Here is a 21289-nt window from a genome sequence, read left to right on the forward strand (position 1 = left end):
GATATGAAGGTTTGGCTTGGAAAGCTATTTTTGCCTGGTCACAGACCGTTGGTGTGCACTGAAGTCCGCAAGTGAAGGGAAAAGGTGAGCGGAAAGCTCAGACGCGAGAAGGAATTATAGCTACAACGATCAAAGTGATCATGCTGTTTGTATGACTGCTCTGAAAGTTTGCGTGTGATCCGAGGTATATTCATTCCACCGAATCTGTTTAAGAATGTTTCTTAAAACAGAAGCAAACGGAACGAAGCAGGGATAAACATACCTGAATTTAATCCAATAGAAACTCATTTGCAACTATTGGACTAATGATTACGCCCTAGATCAGCTATATGCAGGCAAGAGTGTGCAAGGCGTTATTGAATGTGTCACTTTCTGTCAACTTAATTTCACACATTTCGACATTTGCACCTATGTTCTAAACTTTCATTCATAGGCTAGGTTGTAGCAACCTCATAATGAGTATAAGGAAAATTTGAGTATCATGTAGTAGCCTAAACCTATTGATGTTACATTGAGCTTGGTGAATGGAATATGAATGACAGTCATCCAATATGCTGTAATAGAAATAAGGCCATTCTCATTCAAAATAATAATCGTCTTCCCTCATCTTAAACGGCACCGACTACCAATGCTATGGACAGATCTGAAAACAGCAGTTGGTGGAGGGAACCCCTCAAACATTGAAGAATTACAGCAGTTTGCTGCTGAAGAGTGGGCCAAATTGCAGCACAATCAGTGATGGCTACAAGAAGTGTTTGTCTGCAAATATCTTTGGCAAAGGCTGTGTACAAGCTTCAGGGTGCCAATAATTTTTCCAATTTCTTTATTTTTCTAACTTAAGGTAAAATAAAATATAATTGTTTCTGCAAATGTTTAAAATCCCCTAACAAGGTGTGGAGACCAAACGGGTTTTTTCAACTTATTTTAGAAGAAATAGGATATTCTTTAAAAAAGGTCCAATGTAGCCTTTTTGATCTCCATATCAAATCATTTCGGGGTAACAATTAAGTACTGAGCGGGGAGGGGAAAACTGAAAACGACCCGTTATTGGCAGTGGTTTGGAACCCTCTTTTCTATGGGTCAAAACTCCATCCCACCAAAACAGGCTGAAATTCCAGGTGTTCTTTTCTAACAGCTCTTACAATAAAAGAGCTGGACAAAACAGATAAAACACCAAAAAAATCACATTTTGGACTGCACTGGGCCTTTAAAAATAAGTGCAGGGGTGCCAATATATTTGGCAGGGACTGTATTTGATGTATTCCACAACTAGCACACCTGATTCGACGAATGAAGGGCTTGGTGATTAGTTGACCAATTGAATCAGTTGTGCTAGTCCCGGAATATGTCAAATAAATGGTACTGACTGGGGGTTACTCAACACTGGCCCACTAACTCCACAGTAGCCAGTAAGAGTGCTGACTAAGGTACAATTTGAGGGTACTTAAGCCAGTGAGAGAGCACTTACATTTCACAATAATAATAATAATTATTATTATTACAGTATGGCACAATGAAAGTGTGACTGGGGAATGTTAGATGTGATAAAATAACCCGAATATTAGCAGGTTCTTCTCGACGCGGAAGCATTCGGCGCGGAGGTAGCGTCTGTTCCTCTCGCTGAAGCGGCGGGTGCGACAGGGCCTCTCTTCTGAGTCGCTGTCCAGCTCAGAGAACTCCATCAGCTCGTCGTCTTCGAACGAGTTGTAGTGACGAGTTTGCTTCCTCACACGAGGTGTATCAATCACCAGGCTCTCCTGTGAGGGAGAGGTAGTTCATATTCAGGTTTTACTGCAGGTTTTATGGACACAGTTCATCTAGCCATACAGACATTATATGAACCCATGCACAGCACAGTACACACACCCCAAACACATGCCATACTGTGTACGGATGCCAAACAAATCCATGCGCAGAAAGGTCAAGATGTAGGCCTATACATAAGTGTACACAAACTGCTAAAACCACATACTCAGGCCCCAAAAAACGTACATTACTAACATACAGTTGAAGTCGGAAGATTACATACACTTAGGTTGGAGTCATTAAAACTCGTTTTTCAACCACTCCATAAATGTCTTGTTAAAAAACTATAGTTTTGGCAAGTCGGTTAAGACATCAGCTTTGTGTATGACAAGTCATTTTTCCAACAATTGTTTACAGACAGATTATTTCACTTATCATTCACTGTATCACAATTTCAGTCGGTCAGAATTTTACATACATTAAGCTGACAGTGCATTTATACAGCTTGGAATTTTCTGGAAAATGATGTCATGGCTTTAGAAGCTTCTGATTGACTCAAATGATGTCAATTAGCCTATTGGAGGTGTACCTGTGGACGTGTTTCAAGGCCTACCTTCAAACTCAGTGCCTCCTTGCTTGACATCATGGGGAAATCAAAAGAAATCAGCCAAGACCTCATAAAAAAGATTGTAGACCTCCACAAGTCTGGTTCATCCATGGGAGCAAATTCCAAACACCTGAAGGTACCAAGTTCATCTGTACAAACAATAGTGAGCACGTATAAACACCATGGGACCACACAGCCGTCATACCGCTCTGGAAGGAGACGTATTCTGTCTCCTAGAGATGAACATACTTTGGTGCAAAAAGTGCAAATCAATCCCAGAACAACAGCAAAGGACCTTGTGAAGATGCTGGAGGAAACAGGTACAAAAGTATCTATATCCACAGTAAAACCAATCCTATATCGACATAACCTGAAAGGCAGCTCAGCAAGGAAGAAGCAACTGTTCCAAAACTGCCATAAAAAAAGCCATACTATGGTTTGCAACTGCACATGGGGACAAAGATCGTAGTTTTTGGAGAAATGTCCTCTGGTCTGATAAAACAAAAATAGAACTGTTTGGCCATAATGACCATCTGGAAGAAAAGGGAAAAAGGGAGATGCTTGCAAACCGAAGAATGGGGGTGGCAGCATCATATTGTGGGGGTGCTTTGCTGCAGGAGGGACTGGTGCACTTCACAAAATAGAAAATTATGTGGATATAATTGAAGCAACATCTCAAGAAATCAGTCAGGAAGTTAAAACTTGGTCGCAAATGGGTCTTCCAAATGGACTATGACCCCAAGCATACTTCCAACGTTGTGGCAAAATGGCTTAAGGACAACAAACTCAAGGTATGGAGTGGCCATCACAAAGCCTTGACCTCAATCATATAGAACATTTTTGGGCAGAATTGAAAAAGCGGATGCGAGCAAGGCGGCCTACAAACCTGACTCAGTTACACCAGCTCTGTCGGGAGGAATGGGCCAACTTATTGTGGGAAGCTTGTGGAAGGATACCCAAAACATTTGACACAAGTTAAACAATTTAAAGGAAATGCTACCAAATAATAATTGAGTGTATCTAAACTTCTGACCCACTGGGAATGTGATGAAAGAAAAAATAAATAATAATAATTCTCTATTATTATTCTGACATTTCACATTCTTAAAATGAAGTGGTGATCCTAACTGACCTAAAACAGGGAATTTTTACTAGGATTAAATATCAGGAATTGTGAAAAACAGTTTAAATGTATTTGGCTAAGGTGTACGTAAACTTCCGACGTCAACTGTACACACAGCCCTCTCTGGGGTACAAAATACATACGCAGCACACTAACACACACACACACAAACACACAGCAAGCTGTAATACACACCACACAGAATTAATTAAACTGCAGCCTCTCCTCCTCCCTCTGCTTCGCATGCTGCTTTTTCCTCACTCATTAATGCAACACATCTCTTCGACAGAGTGACGAGTGCCAGATATTTAAACTGTTTCGCAAGGCCTCTTCCCCCTTCTTTTCTAGCCCGCATTCGAAGTTATCTGCAGGGACATGCGGGACCGGATATTCCCTGGTCAGGGATAACCGGTAGCCCCATAGAGCCCTTCCCTAGTTCCCCTCCTTTCCCCTTACCTTCTCTGCTTTGGAGTCAATCTCCAGCTCGGTTATTTTGGCCCATTTCTGCCAGAAGTTGGGATCGTCCAGGGAAATGTCAGTTCTGTTTCCAGAAGACACAAAGCTGGCCTGGAAATGACAAGGAAAACAAAAGCGTGCACACACATCAACCTGGCTGGATCTATGCGACTAACATACACAGATGTGCTGAGAAAGCTGTTAAGGCGTGAAATCAGACGTTGGTGAGAGTTGCATCTCCCTTTCACCACCCACTCAGGGGAAACTGAAACTTGTGGTGACTGGCTAACATGTCATTCTTCCGATAGTTACAGACTACCTGGATTGTGATAGTTTTAGGATTAAGGTTTAATCTATAAGGGAGGGGTATAGAGTTTACCTTGGCAAAGGTAAAACCCTTGACACTCAAACTTAAATTTCCTCATTGTAGTTGAGCACAATGTAATCAAATCTCAAACCATGACCATCCAGCAAAGTAAAAGACTAAGGTTGAAGGGTAAGGTTTATAATTGAGTTACCCTTGTCAAATGTGGAGCTCTGTCAGGATGGTGATGGTCAAGATATGGGTCAGGGGTTAATGGTCTGAGGTATAAGGGTTTACCTTGGCGAAGATGGAGCCCTTGTCCTCTGTCTGGATGGTGATGTTCTGGGTATTAGTCAGGGGTTAGAGGTCAGAGGTATAAAGGTTGGGGTTGCCTACCGTCTTGATATTGACAGTCTGGATATTAGGGTCAGGGGTTAAGAGGTCAGGGATATAAGGATCAGTGTTAACCTTGGCGAAGGTGGAGCCCTTGCCCTCTGTCTCGATGGTGATAGTTTGGGTGCGGCGCTGCAAGATCTGGTCGATGTCCTCCTCACAAAACTTGGAGCCCTCGTCCTCCTCATCCATCAGTGCGCCATACGCCCCCTTCCTCAGCAGGTCCTCCACCTCAATCTTGGTCATCTGCTGCGCCTTTAGGACACCATGCCCCACCCCCGTTAGTTGGCAGCCAATAGCAACAGCTCTCAGATCAGCTGGACCCAATTACAGATCAGGTTTGGGGTCAATTCCATTTCAATTCAGTCATTTAACTGAGCTAAACTCAAATACTCCTTAATGCTTTTCAATTACAAAAAGTGGAATAGGAACTGGTACTTTCAGTTTAGTCCCTGAATAGAATACTTCATTTATTTCCTGAATTAGATGGTTAAAAGCTTTATAAAAAAGTGTGTAGGTGTACAAAACCAGGATAGTCCAAAGGGACATGTTTAGCATGACCACTGACAACTGTTTGTGCTGTACTGCTAAACCGGCAACAAAAGCATTGAGAGGGAGTGTGGATGGCCATAGAAATCTCAAAGATTTTCTGTGAAGGTGATACACAAGTGAGCTACACATTTTTATTTATAAATTATAATATAATCTCTATACACTTCTACATGAATGTGGATGCTACCATGATTACACATAATCCTGAATACATCGTGAATAATGATGAGTGAAAAAGTTAGGCCCACAAAAATCACCCCCCTGAAAAAAAAAAAGTCTTATTGTAATAGTGAGAGGTTAACATGGCTTGGGGGTATGATATTTGTGCATCTAACTTTCTCACTCATCATTATTCACGATTCAGTCATGATTATCCGTAATCATGTTAGCATCCATATGAATGTAGAAGTATTTAGAAACATTGTAATTTTATTGACAATAAAAGTGACTCCAAAATGACAAATTATTTACCATTACTCTATATTGGGCACAAAATAACCTGAAACAAAACAAAAAGCTAACTTTGTACTACTTTAATACCAGTGGTGGAAAAAGTACCCAATTGTCATACTTGAGTAAAAGTAAAAAATAACTTAATAGAAAAGTAAAAGTCACCCAGAAAAATACTACTTGAGAAAAAGTTTTAAAGTATTAATTAATAATATCACATTCCTTATGTTAAACAAACCAGACAGCACGATTTTCTTGTTTTTTAAATTTACGGATAGCCAGGGGCACACTCCAACACTCAGACATAATTTACAAACTAAGCATTTGTGCCAGATAAGAGGCAGTAGGTATGACCACGGGATGTTTTCGATGTGTGTGAATTGGACCATTTTCCTGTCCTGCAAAGCATTCGAAATGTATCGAGTACTTTTGGGTGTCAGGGAAAACGTATGGAGTAAAGAGTACATTACATTTAGCAATGTAGTGAAATAAAAGTAGTCAAAAATATAAATAGTAAAGTACAGATACTAACTATTTCCACATTTTGTTCAGGGATGAAAACTGGTGAGGGCGCAAAAAAGTTGATACTTTTTTGATGTTGCACTGAAATATGCAAAAAATCTCTGCTAGGGGGAAATGCAGGTTAACTAATTAAACAACAAAGAATATGATCTACAGTCGTGGCCAAAAGTTTTGAGACTGACACAAATATTACTTTTCAGTCTGCTGCCTCAGTTTGTATGGTGGCAATTTGCATATACTCCAGAATGTTATGAAGAGTGATCAGATGAATTGTAATTAATTGAAAAGTCCCTCTTTACTATGCAAATGAACTGAATCCCCCAAAAACATTGCCACTGCATTTCAGCCCTGCCACAAAAGAACCAGCTGACATGTCAGTGATTCTCTCGTTAACACAGGTGTGAGTGTTGACGGGGACAAGATCACTCTGTCATGCTGATTGAGTTTGAATAACAGACTTGAAGCTTCAAAAGGAGGGTGCTTGGAATCATTGTTTTTCCTCTGTAAATCATGGTTACCTGCAAGGAAACACATGCCGTCATCATTGCTATGCACAAAAAGGGCTTCACAGGCAAGGATATTGTTGCCAGTAAGATTGCACCTAAATCAACCATTTATCGGATCATCAAGATCTTCAAGGAGAGCAGTTCAATTGTTGTGAAGAAGGCTTCAGGGCGCCCAAGAAAGTCCAGCAAGCGTCAGGACCATCTCCTAAAGTTGAATCAGCTGCGGTATGGGGCACCACCAGTACAGAGCTTGCTCAGGAATGGCAGCAGGCAGATGTGAGTACATCTGCACGCACAGTGAGGTGAAGAATTTTGGAGGATGCCCTGGTGTCAAGAGGGGCAGCAAAGAAGCCACTTCTCTCCAGGAAAAACATCAGGGACAGACTCTCAGATATTCTGCAAAAGGTACAGGGATTGGACTGCTGAGGAATGGGGTAAAGTCATTTTCTCTGATGAATCCCCTTTCCGATTGTTTGGGGTATCCGGAAAAAAACTTGTCCAGAGAAGACAAGGTGAGCGCTACCATTAGTCCTGTGTCATGCCAACAGTAAAGCATCCTGAGACCATTCATGTGTGGGGTTGCTTCTCAGCCAAGGGAGTGGGCTCACTCACAAATTTACCTAAGCACACAGCCATGAATAAAGAATGGTACCAACACATCCTCTGAGAGCAACTTCTCCTAACCATCCAGGAACAGTTTGGTGACGAACAATGCATTTTCCAGCGACTGCCATAAGGCAAAAGTTATAACTAAGTGGCTTAGGGAACAAAACATCGATATTTTGTTCCATGGCCAGGAAACTCCCCAGATCTTAATCCCATTGAGAACTTGTGGTCAATTCTCAAGAGGCGGGTGGCCAAACAAAAACCCACAAATTCTGACAAACACCAAGCATTGATTATGCAAGAATGGGCTGCCTTCAAACAGGATGTGGCCCAGAAGTTAATTGACAGTATGCCAGGGTGGATTGCAGAGGTCTTGAAAAAGAAGGGTCAACACAGCAAATATTGACTCTTTACATCAACTTCATGTAATTGTCAATAAAAGCCTTTGACACTTAAGAAATGCTTGTAATTATACTTCAGTATTCCATAGTAACATCTGACATAAATATCGAAAGACACTGAAGCAGCAAACTTTGTGAAAATTTATATTTGTGCCATTCTCAAAACTTTTGGCCACGACTGTACATGGTCAGTCTCTGTGTGTAAAATAAAGTGGTTAATGTGAACCTAACACACAGCTAAAAAATGTAAAGAAAGTGATCCAATGTTATTTGTTGCCTAGACTTTACTGCAAATGACACTCAGGTCTTGAGAAAAAAAACAATACACTAATATTGCAGTTAGCCATAACAGCCTTTATAATAGAACGCGTGTGGCCACACACACACCTAAAAATTGCACTTAGGGAAATAAACTCTCTTAAGTAGAAATAGAATGAAACAAACAAGCATCCTATTTTTGCTCTATTATAGTGGTCACTATAGTAGACATTGATCAAGTGCACAAGGCTACATGTGTGCAAAAATAAAGTTCACTGAGTAAAGAAATGTAATAACCCCCCCCTCAATCACACAAGTGTTACTGTCAAGTTCAACACAACAAAAGCATTATCTTTGAGCTACACTGCACACTTTCTGCCTGTGGACATCTGTTCAATGTGCCAGCAGACCATGATACCCTTTGTTGGCATAATTGATCTCTTTCGGGCAGAGTACACCTGGCATACCCCTTTTTATCCACTGTATTGAAAAAGCAAGAAGGGGGGAAGTGTGTGGTGTTCCTTTTGGCATCCAGCTTAAGCCAGGCCCGGCTCCAGCGACATTTAAATATTTAATAAGCAATGCCTCATTTTCACCTAATTCTCTAATTCTGAAAATTAACCACATACTGTAGAGGGAAAATATTAGTTCACAGATAACCAGCTGACGAACTAACTTCTAACTAGTTAACATTTCAAACAGATTGCCAGGGTACAGTAAGCAACTAATGTGTTATAACTTGAGGAACAGCAAGGAGTCGTGTAATATTAACAGTTAATATTATAGCGAATTGGTTAGGTTACTAACGTTAGCTAACAGAGGTCTGACTTTATTAGCCAGCTAATCTTCACACCATAAACACAATTATTTGATCAGTTAAGTTGGCTAATGTTGATCAACATTTCTCTGGCTAGCTAACGGATAATTCCATCCAGCTAGCAAGACACTTAACAATGCTAACAATGAGAGATGCACAATATCGGTGAACATATCGGAATCGGACGACATTAGCTAAAAATGCCAACATCGGCCCGATAGTTTAACGACGATGTGCAAAACCGGAGTCAAAGCTGACGTGCATACCTATATAATGTTGGTACATGACGTAATGACGCCATATACAATTTTGAGCAACACGTGAAACACAGCATTCCTAACCTAGCCCACAATGTCTGCTGTGTGGATCGAGCAGTCATTTGAAAGAGTAAGAACATTTCAGCGAGACAACTCAAAGGCGAAATCCATTAACGCTGTGACGTAGAAGTCCGTCACTGGCCGCGGGCAGCATTTGGTTCTTTAACGCACACACATATTCATCACTCCTCCCTGCGCCATTATAAGATAAGTTAACAATGTGGGTCGACACACAAATTAACTTCTGTCTTGGTGCATGCATTTCACACTTGTCAATGTTCATATTTGAGCGATACAATAATTATTATACTTATCAATGTTGTGGATGAGCGCATTGTTTGTTTGTTCTGTTCCTCTCTCTCCATCTCTGTAGCTTCCGGGTATGCTGGAAAAGGACCCGAGCTAAGGGAATTGGGTTGGCTTTATAGTGCCTGTCCCAAATGGCTCATTAATGCATATGGGCATATTGAAAGATATTGTCAGTAGTGATGTAATGTTGTAAATGTTATGTTGTGATATTGTTTAAAACCGTGTTGCAATGTATATCCTTTAGTATGTTTAGTTCATGGAAAATGTAGGTTTGTATTGTTAATTGATTAATTAATTAGGGTTAATTGTTCTGAGGGGAGGGGCTAGCCCTACAAAAGGAGCCTCTCTTTCAGTTAGAGAGGGGCATTTTGGATTGAGCAGTGGATGGGGCAGCATTGTTTTTAAGCTGTCCCATAAGGTAGACGTTGATGGCAGTACTGTTGTTTTTTGTTCCGGAATCACTTGTAAATAAACACCTTTGCACAGAAGAACTTTTGCGGCTCCGCCATCTTTTTATTTTGATAGAGGTTAGGTTATCCAGTTTAGCCTTCTGGCCTACTCTACGTGACAAACGCCAAGATAATGGAATTCATTGCCCTTGACAATCAACCGTTCTCTGTTGTTGGTGATGTTGGCTTTCACCGATTGGTCAAGCACCGGTACACAATACCAAGTGCTCTATTTTTCAGATGTTGCCCTACCGGAGTTACACAGTAATAGCGTCACTGCTATTAGCTTCACGACTGACATTTGGACCAGCGATATCAGCCCCATGAGCATGCTGATTCTGACAGCACAGTGGGTTGTCGAGGATTTCATACTGAAGAAAGTCATATTGCAGGCTCATGAATGTGCTGGTTGTCATACAGCTACTGCCATTTCAATGGCATTTGAGAACATGTTTGAAACTTGGAAACATGAACACACTAGCTAGCTCCATTCAAACAACTGACTTGAGAAATAAGCTCATCAACTGCGCCTGCAGCAGACGTGATACCCTCGGTCATGGCATTGAAACGTCTGCTGAACAAAACTGCCGACACAGGCTGTGAACAAGCGAATCGGTGGCATTCTCTCTTTACTGTGTCACCTCGATGCTATGTACAAGGACCGCTACTTCGATGCAGACAAGAAACAGAGTTTACTTGAAATATAACATACACAGCTGGACAAGATGGAAACATACACAGTGATAGTGAGCACCGAGGAAGAGAGGCCACGGACACACAGAGCTGAAACTTCACTGTGTGACATGTATGATGAAATCCTGGTTGAGAATGAAACTGAACAAATGAACAATGAAACAGCACAGCAATTAAGTGAAAGAAATAGGTTTTGATTATGTTTACTGGTAATGGGGACATACGTAAATGCAAACAAAATAACTTTTTGGTTAGTGTGGTGTGTGTGTAACCTTTATTTAACTAGGCAAGTCCGTTTTTATTTACAATGACGGCCCGGACAACGCAGGGCCAAATGTGTGCCGCCCTATAGAACTCTCACATCCGGCTGTGATTGGTACAGCCTGGATTCGAACCAGGGAATGTAGTGACGCATCTTACACCGAGATGCAGTGCCTTAGACCGTTGCGTCCATGTGTGTGTGTTAACTATTTAACTGTACTAGAATGCTTAAAAAGGCTGTGTGCTGCCATCCTGTTAGAAGGTAACAGATTATTTTATTACAATGGTTAAATTGGATTTTCATTGTGTTCAATGGTGTTATTTGCCCCCTAGTGGCGCTTTCTGGTACTTAGAAAGACAACGCAAACAGGAAGTACAGAATTTGTTTTGCACGCATAGAAGCAGCTACAAACAACGCTACGGTGCAGGTCTTTCAATGTAGTTATTTCTTGTCACGCTTCAGCCTTGGAAAAATATTTGTTTGTAAGTTCGATTCAAGCATTTAGCTAATGATGATAATCTTGTTATTGATAGAGTTGCTTACATATCAATGTTGGTTGCATTTACTCACAAATTGCAATGCCTTTAATGTATGTCGTTATCTGTATTACTTTGCTCATGCGTCATGCAAACGAATTGTAAAATATACAATACTGTAGTTTTGTTACTGTTTCTAGTGTAATATGCTTTGTTATTCTACATAGATGGTTATACATTATTAGAGTAATGAAAGGAGCCAATTACCATATGAGTAACAACTAGCTATATGTTTTGGCATCATGCCAGATGCATGGTACCTTAGCGCAAGCTTTGTATTTATGCAACTTCAAATGTTTAATGTACAGCTACAGTATGTCGGTGTGAATTGAATACTAAAGTATATTATTTTCTGTATTTTGCAGTTTCACAACATAAACATTTTCAATATATTCATTAAAGAAAAGTCATGCCTTGGGAGTTTTATTGAGGACTTAGTTGTTAGCTATCTGTCTAGTTTTGCATGGGAACGCAACTCAAGGGCAGAATAGGCCGCTAAAATTGTAAATATCGAATTTGTTCTTTTTCCGCAGTTCATATGTGCTATTTGGGAACCTTGGGATGTCCATACCTCAAGTATAAATGTAAAATGGTTACGTTTAGTGTCAGTTTAGGGTAAGGACATCCCAAGGATTCCGGATCGCAGTGACCATTCATAGAGTGAGAGAGTAGCACGGTATTTGAGAGCTCGGCGGAGACACAGACATTCATTTTATATATTTTTTTTTACAAGCTGCAGAAGCGATTTTCGCATGTCTGCCCAGATAGTTTCCTTAGAGGCGATTAAAATAATTACCAAGATGTCCTTGATCCAATTGAGGAGTAAGTAGGCTATATTTAAGTTGTGATATGGTAAGGAAATATTTAGGCCTACTGTGTTAAGGCACATTTGGTTTATTTGTTCATAATGAGCTGATAACGTATTGTCGAAAGTACGTAGGCAATATTATTTACTGTGTAGATAGCGGAGTAGGCAAGTGTACAATAACGTAATTTAACTTCTTGCTCCTACCCTCTACTTTTTTGAACATTTTGTTAAAAATCGCGCAACATTTCAGCGCCCTGCTACTCATGCCAGGAATATAGTACGTTCATATGGTTAGAATGTGTGGATAGGAAACACTCGGACGTTTTTAAAACTGGTTAAATCACGACTGTGGCTATAACATAACGTGCGTTACATCGGAAAGCGCAGGAAAACCTGATCACAGAAAATGGAAATAAATATCCTTGCGCCACTTCCAGCAATTGTTCACAGTGAGCCGAATTAGATAAGACCGAGCATTCAACTCCCACAGCATCCCCATGTTGTCTAGAGTCTTGTGAATTGAATCATCTTTGATTCTTGGTTGAACCGAAACAGGGGAACCACTTACCTCCAGTCTCCGCCCAGATCATTTTGAAGAGCTCTCTCGTGAAATTTTTTCCAAGACGACAGCTAATGATTTTTACATCGCCTCATGATGATTTTTATCGCTTATTAACGTTTACTAATACCTAAAGTAGCATTACAAACGTATTTCGAAGTGTTTTGTGAAAGTTTATCGTCTACTTTTTGATTTTAAAAAAATGACGTTACGTTGTGAAATCGCTGTTTTTTTCGTTTATCACACAGTCTACATATAACGATATCTTGGCTTTATATGGCCCGATTTAATCGAAATAAAGACCCAATAGTGTTTATGGGACATCTAGGAGTGCCAACAAAGAAGATGGTGAAAGGTAATGACTGTTTTCTATTTTATTGTGCGGTTTGTGTAACGCCGAAATGCTAATTATTTTGTTTACGTCCCCTGCTGTGCTTTTGTGTTGTAGTGTATTGGTGCATGCTATCAGATAACAGCTTCTCATGCTGTCGCCGAAAAGCATTTTAAAAATCTGACTTGTTGCCTGGATTCACAACGAGTGTAGCTTTAATTCGATACCCTGCATGTGTATTTTATGAACTTTTGAGTTTTAACTAATACTATTAGCATTTAGCGTAGTACATTTGCATTTCCAGAGCTCTAGTTGGGACGCAAGCGTCCCGAGTAGAGGGAAGAGGTTAATGTGCTCGTATTATTTATTTAACGGATGAATTTTAATTGTAAATGAGAATACACACGCGGTGCTATAGGATATAAATATTTTACATTGTAATACATTACCCCTACATGCCATTGGGTGATGGAGCTATGGGTTTATTTTCCACTGTCACTAGGCCGATACATTCACACTCAAACTGAGTCGGGGATTGTGAGGTTCTGTGTTATGCACTATAGTCCGTTACCATATCATATGTGATTGAATATTATTTTCTGTTGGCTTGTGTGGGTGTATGTGTTATGCAACATAGCTGACTTGAGACATTGTTAACAGTTTCAGGGCCATGGGCCTTTCTCGTGATGGAAAAATACAGAATAACATAAAAACGGACACATACAGAACATAGTGTAGCAAACCACAGACTGTTTTTTGTTAGAACTCAAACTTAACAATAAGAGAAACCAGATATGTGATCTAGGGAATGAGCACATAGATACTCTACACAGCAACAGATACATCTATCAAGCACATAGATACTCTACACAGCAACAGATACATCTATCAACTGGATAGCCCGGGGGCTGGTACCAGCTCGTACGCCAACAATCAACGATAGGCTGGCTGAGTCTAAACCACGCCCAGTCTCTACTCTGTGACAGGCCGGTTCGGAAGCAGGAATTACCTCTGTTCAAATAACAACAGAATGCAGCAAGTGACTGAAGAAATAAAATATTAGTTTGCATCCCTGTTTGTTACATTACAGCCTTGTTCTAAATCAAATTTTCCTCAGCAATCTACACACAATACCCCACCTCGAAATTGAGCTCAGATGCATCCTGTTTTCATTGACCATCCTTGAGATGCTTCTACAACTTGATTGGAGTCTACCTAGTAAATTCAATTGATTGGACATGATTTGGAAAGGCACACACCTGTCTATACAAGGTCCCACAGTTGACTATGCATGTCAGAGCAAATATCAAGCCATGAGGTTGAAGGAATTGTCCGTTGAGCACCGAGACAGGATTGTGTCAAGGCACAGATCTGGGGAAGGGTACCAAAACATTTCTGCAGCATTGACGGTCCCCAAGAACACAGTGGCCTCCATCATTTTCAAAATGGAAGAAGTTTGGAACCACCAAGACTCTTCCTAGAGCTGGCCACCCGGCCAAACTGAGCAATCGGGGGAGAAGGGCCTTGGTCAGAGAGGTGACCGAGAAACCGATAGTCACTCTGGCAGAGCTCCAGAGTTTCTCTGTGGAGATGGGAGAACCTTCCAGGAGGACAACAATCTTTGCAGAACGCCGCCAATCAGGCCTTTGTGGTGGAGTGGCCAGGCGGAAGCCACTCCTCAGTAAAAGGCACATGACAGCCCGCTAGAGTTTGCCAAAAGGCACCTAAAGAGACTCAGACCATGACAAACAAGATTCTCTGGTCTGATGAAACCAAGGTTCAACTCTTTGGCCTGAATGCCAAGCGTCACATCTGGAGGAAACCTGGCACCATCTCTATGGTGAAGGATGGTGATTGCAACATCATGCGTTGGGGATGTTTTTCAGTGGCAGGGACTGGGAGACTAGTCAGGATCAAGGGAAAGATGAACGGAGCAAAGTACAGAGAGTTCCTTGATGAAAACCAACTCCAGAGCGCTCAGGACCTCAGACTGGGGCGAAGGTTCACCTTCCAACAGGACAACGACTCCAAGCACACAGCCAAGACAACGCAGGAGTGGCTTCGAGACAAGTCTCGGAATGGTCTTGAGTGGCCCAGCCAGATCCCGGACTTGAACCAGATCGAACATCTCTGGAGACTTGAAAATAGCTGTGCGGCGACGCCCCCCATCCAGCCTGACAGAGCTTTGGAGGGTCTGTAGAAAAGAATGGGAGAAACTCCCCAAATACAGGTATGCCAAACTTGTAGAGTCATATCCAAGAAGATTCAAGGCTGTAATCACTGTCAAAGGTGCTTTAACAAAGTACAGAGTCCTTATGTAAATGTGATATTTCGGTGACATTTTTAATACAGTGCTCAAAAAAATAAAGGGAACACTTAAACAACACAATGTAACTCCAAGTCAATCACACTTCTGTGAAATCAAACTGTCCACTTAGGAAGCAAGACTGATTGACAATACATTTCACATGCTGTTGTGCAAATGGAATAGACAACAGGTGGAAATTATAGGCAATTAAGCAAGACACCCCCAATAAAGGAGTGGTTCTGCAGGTGATAACCACAGACCACTTCTCAGTTCCTATGCTTCCTGGCTGATGTTTTGGTCACTTTTGAATGCTGGCGGTGCTTTCACTCTAGTGGTAGCATGAGACAACCTACACAAGTGGCTCAGGTAGTGCAGCTCATCCAGGATGGGACATCAATGCGAGGTGGGGCAAGAGGGTTTGCTGTGTCTGTCAGCGTAGTATCCAGAGCATGGAGGCACTACCAGGAGACAGGCCAGTACATCAGGAGACGTGGAGGAGGCCGTAGGAGGGAAACAACCCAGCAGCAGGACCGTTACCTCCACCTTTGTACAAGGACGAGCAGGAGGAGCACTGCCAAAGCCCTGCAAAATGACCTCCAGCAGGCCACAAATGTGCATGTGTCTGCTCAAACGGTCAGAAACAGACTCCATGAGGGTGGTATGAGGGCCCGACGTCCAGAGGTGGGGGTTGTGCTTACAGCCCAACACCGTGCAGGACGTTTGGCATTTGCCAGAGAACACCAAGATTGGCAAATTCGCCACTGGCGCCCTGTGCTCTTCACAGATGAAAGCAGGTTCACACTGAGCACATGTGACAGACGTGACAGTCTGGAGACGCCGTGGAGAACGTTCTGCTGCCAGCAACATCCTCCAGCATGACCGGTTTGGCGGTGGGTCAGTCATGATGTGGGGTGGCATTTCTTTGGGGAGCCGCACAGCCCTCCATGGGCTCGCCAGAGGTAGCCTGACTGCCATTAGGTTCCCGAGATGAGATCCTCAGACCCCTTGTGAGACCATATGCTGGTGCGGTTGGCCCTGGGTTCCTCCTAATGCAAGACAATGCTAGACCTCATGTGGCTGGAGTGTGTCAGCAGTTCCTGCAAGAGGAAGGCATTGATGCTATGGACTGGCCCGCCCGTTCCCCAGACCTGAATTCAATTGAGCACATCTGGGACATCATGTCTCGCTCCATCCACCAACGCCACGTTGCACCACAGACTGTCCAGGAGTTGGCGGATGCTTTAGTCCAGGTCTGGGAGGAGATCCCTCAGGAGACCATCTGCCACCTCATCAGGAGCATGCCCAGGCGTTGTAGGGAGGTCATACAGGCACAAGGAGGCCACACACACTACTGAGCCTCATTTTGACTTGTTTTAAGTACATAACATCAAAGTTGGATCAGCCTGTAGTGTAGTTTTCCACTTTAATTTTGAGTGTGACTCCAAATCCAGACCTCCATGGGTTGATAAATTTGATCTCCATTGATAATTTGTGTGTGATTTTGTTGTCAGCACATTCAACTATGTAAAGAAATAAGTATTTAATAAGAATATTTCATTTATTCAGATCTAGGATGTGTTATTTTAGTGTTCCCTTTATTTTTTTGAGCAGGTTTCTAAAAACCTGTTTTTGCTTTGTCATGTAGATTAATGAGGGGGGAATTTTCTTAATCAATTTTCAAACAAGGCTGTAACGTAACAAAATGTGGAAAAAGTAAATGCAATGTACGTGAATTTGTTGCAATACTTTTGGTCCCCTAATTTGGGTAGACTATGTACAAAAAGTTCTGTAATTTCTCAACGGTTCACCCTCAAATTAAAAAATGAATCATTTCAAATCCGATGAGCCAAAGCAACAACAAAAAATATGTCGCTGTCCCAATACCTTTGGAGCTCACTGTATACAAAGACAATCCAGAAATCATCCTTCATAGTATAACCTAGTCCTAGATCTGTTTGTGCTGGCATGACGATGGGACGATGAAAATAGGAGTTGGCAAGACAGCACAAACATATGGGACCAGGCGATCATAGCAGTCACTCACCCCATTGAGGCTGCCCTTTCGATTAATGTCCTGCAGCACAGCCTTGTCTAGACCCAGCTTCAGACTGGCTTTATCAAACATCTCCCTCTCATAGGAGTTCCTGGTGATCAGCCTGTACACTTTCACTGCTTTACTCTGGCCGATGCGGTGGCAGCGAGCTTGGGCCTGGCAGGGACACAAACAGAGCAGTTTCACACACACGGCTTGAAACAGTTATTTTACACTGGCATTCAAAGTTTAAAGTACACTGAAATGCCTTTCTTGCAAGCACTAAATACATCAACGCAGTAATCAATATCAATGTAGTACAACAAAAAAACGTAGAATAAAAATATGAACATTGTGTGAGTAATCTTTTTCCTTTATACCATTTCATACTGCATGCCCACATGAAATAGCTATTATACCATTTCATACCGTATGAAATTGTATCCAAAGCGACTTACAGTAGTGAGTGCCTTCACATACAGTGGTGTACCCAGAGGGAATCAAACCAACAATCCTGACATTGCAAGCACCATTCACTATCAACTGAGCCACACAGGACAACATGAAAGCATGAAATCAGGAAATGAGTATAACACTTTAGTCCAGTACTAGGTTTTTAGTCCAGGACTAGGTTTAGTCAAGGTCCGGAAAGTGGTGCTGAACTTTGTGTTGTCTAACCTGTAGGTCGTTCTGGGGGTTCCAGTCCGAGTCGAAGATGATGCAGGTGTCTGCAGCGGTCAGGTTGATGCCCAGGCCCCCAGCACGGGTACACAGCAGGAACACAAAGCGGTCCGAGTCCACCTTACAGAATCTGTCGATCGCTGCCTGGCGCAGGTTACCCCGCACTCTGCCGTCGATGCGCTCATAGGTGTACCTAGAACCACACATATAACTTATGAACATACTGTAGCAACCTCAACCGAACGACCTCGTCAAGAGGTTCGGATCTCTTGGCGTAACGGTGAAGGTGTTGGGCTGACAGTCGCTGGAACCAGGTTTGAGTACTGGTCGGGCTACCCCCGAATTCGCTACAATACATACAGTACATATTATGTATTCAAACATATTCATTCATACTGTGTTTTCATTTAGATTTTTTTGTTGTTGCAATATTCACATTGTATCTCCAATTAAAATGCTTGGTCACCTCTTACACTGTATATTCCAGTTAAAATCTCCTACGGATCATAGATATCCTGTAAAAATGTGTGTCTAACACAGATTTATCATTATGTTATAAAATCACAGCCATTAATATTGATATACACATGTGCCTTTCCTGTTGTTCTTGGAACTGTCCAGCAAAATCATATATTTTTCCCAACTTGATAAACTCAACACAATTGCAGTCTTGGTCCGACTCTTTTTAGACTAGAGCTGAGGCTGAGGGGGATTGTGATGTGCGCACACAGAGCAGAGCTTGAGCCCAGTCCAGCAACCCCAGACCCATCCCCAGCCACGCTCTCAACTCTATCCTCAGCCCCAACCTAACCTCCTCTGGATGAGGTAGTCCTCCAGGATGTCCAGGCAGCGCACCATCTGGGAGAAGACCAGCACCTTGTGGCCGCCAGCAATCAGCTTTGGCAGCAGCTTGTCAATAAGCACCAGCTTCCCCGCTGCCTGAATCATGGCCTGGAGCTGGAAGTCCCAAGCATCAGGGCTGTGCGTTTTCCTGAAGCTATCCAGGATCTTCTCCTCCGCACCTAGAGGAGGAGAAGATAAGGGAGAAAAAAGGTCTACTTAAAATGCATTGTAGAGAACCTTGTGAAGGTCAGAGAAAATCGGTATGAAGCCATTTCCATAAAGTCAGGGTGGAATAAAACTGAGTCCATATATAAAGGACTCTACAGGACTATGGATGCTAGAAGGAATTACAGGTCAGGTCACGAGCCGTCAACTCGTTTTATAATTAACCTGTTTGTGGTAGGGGGCAACATTTCTACCCAAACTGAACTGCCTCCTACTCTGTCACAGATCCTAATATATTTATATTATTATTAGTATTGGATAGAAAACACTTTGAAGTTTCTAAAACTGTTTGAATCATGTCTGTGAGTATAACAGAATTTATTTAGCAGGCGAAACCCAGAGGACAAACCATTCAGATTCTTTAAATTTTTTTAAAGTCACTGTCTTTTCAATACGTTTTCATGGGGAATCCAGAATTCTAATCGACTTTCCTGCAGTTCCTACCGCTTCCACTGGATGTCACCAGTTAGTAGACATTTGTTGAGGTTTTTCCTTTGTGTAATGAAGAAGTACCATAGCTCAGAACGAACGTCAGTTCATGTGTACCTTTTGATAGAGGTAACCAGAAAAGTAGCGTCAGTTCGTTTTGCTCCTGTATTGAACACAGATCATTCCGTCTTCAATTTAAGGATTATATACGTTTAGAAATACTTAAAAGTTGTATTACAAAAGTAGTTTGAAATGTTTTGGCAAAGTTTACAGGTATCTTTTGAGATATTTTGTAGTGACGTTGCGTAAGTTGGAAGCAGTGTTTTTCTGGATCAAACGCGCCAAATAAATGGACATTTTGGATATATATCGACAAAATTAATCGAACAAAAGGACCATTTGTGATGGTTATGGGACATATAGGAGTGCCAACAAAAGAAGTTTGTCAAAGGTGAGGCATGATTTATAAATTATTTCTGCGTTTTGTGTCGCGCCTGCAGAGTTGAAATATGCTACTCTCATTGTTTACGGTTGTACTATCGTCAGATAATAGCATCTTATGCTTTCCCCCGAAAAGCCTTTTTGAAATCTGACATGTTGGCTGGATTCACAACGAGTGTAGCTTTAATTTGCTATCTTGCATGTGTAATTTAATTAAAGTTAGATTTTTATAGAAATGTATTTGGCGCTCTGCATTTTCCCTGGCTATTGGCCATGTGGGACGCAAGCTTCCCGCCTACCCCAGAGAGGTTAACATTTTATTATGAACTATGAACATTTGTAGAGCGTGTGTGTGTACGTGTGATACGTGCTTTCATTTGTGTGTCCACACGTCACCTTTGATCAGGTAGGGGTGGTTGCAGCACTTGCGCAGCTCCATCATGGTGTTGATGAGGTTGGGCATGTTGTGCTGGTTGGCCCCCTTGGCCAGGAAGGTGAAGTTCTTTTCCAGGATGGCCCGGTAGTACTTCTTCTGCATGTTGGTGAGCTCCACCTCGATGATGGTCTCCTCCTTGGGCGCCAGGTTCTTCTCCACGTCATCCTTCAGCCGCCGCAGCATCATGGGCTTTAGGATGGCCTGAAGCTTCTTCACCTGGAGGAAGAGGAGATCAGGGTTGGTGTAAATTCCATTTCCAATTCAGTCAATTCTGGATGTACATAAATTGACTGAATTAAATTAAAATTGACCCCGACCCTGGGGGAAGAGGACAGAGGAGGTCAGGATCTGATGGTCTGCAGTAATGATACTTAGCAATATGTTAAGTTTAGACTCAGACAAAACAATTGTTTGTTTAGTCTGGGCTGGACAACCAAGAGGCAAGTAGCCTAGCAGTTAAGAGCGTTGGGCCAGTAACCGAAAGCTTGCTGGTTTGAATTCCAGAGCCAACTAGGTGAAAAATCTGTCGATATGCCGTTGAGCAAGGCACTTAACCTTAAATGCTCCTGTAAGTCCCTTTGGATAAGGCAGTCTGCTAAATTATTAGAATGAATGTATAAAATTGCCGTAGACACAACAATAACTTACAGTGGCGCAACTCATAACAATATGTTTAAATTATCTGCAGAAGAAACAATTTGATAACATGGATTCAACAACTGCTTGATGATGTAAAGTGCAGACTTTGTTTTGTTCAGTAGCATTAGTAGTAGTAGTAGTCATTAAGTGTATGATACAACGTTTAAAAGGAAATTGCTGAAGGGTATCTATGAGTAAGAATCAACATTCCCATGGATTCCTGTATATTCCCATTGCAAGTTTCCTATAT

At 41.9% G+C, this 21289-nt stretch overlaps 1 protein-coding gene across 5 annotated transcripts in view; it reads right to left on the bottom strand.

The window, feature by feature from the left end:
* Positions 1–21289, bottom strand: part of LOC115135026 (chromodomain-helicase-DNA-binding protein 6-like) — a 106275-nt gene that overhangs the window by 21280 nt on the left and 63706 nt on the right. For all 5 annotated transcript variants that reach the window (XM_029669238.2, XM_029669229.2, XM_029669221.2 and 2 more), the window contains exons 15-21: positions 20361–20616; positions 18838–19048; positions 18024–18219; positions 17358–17522; positions 4705–4884; positions 3933–4043; positions 1555–1757 (exon numbers count right to left, since the gene is read on the bottom strand). In XM_029669238.2, the coding sequence (XP_029525098.2) occupies positions 1555–1757; positions 3933–4043; positions 4705–4884; positions 17358–17522; positions 18024–18219; positions 18838–19048; positions 20361–20616 (1322 nt within the window). The remainder of the gene's footprint in view (positions 1–1554; positions 1758–3932; positions 4044–4704; positions 4885–17357; positions 17523–18023; positions 18220–18837; positions 19049–20360; positions 20617–21289) is intronic.

The sequence above is a fragment of the Oncorhynchus nerka genome, linkage group LG2, assembly GCF_034236695.1.
Source record: "Oncorhynchus nerka isolate Pitt River linkage group LG2, Oner_Uvic_2.0, whole genome shotgun sequence".
Lineage (NCBI taxonomy): Eukaryota > Metazoa > Chordata > Actinopteri > Salmoniformes > Salmonidae > Oncorhynchus > Oncorhynchus nerka.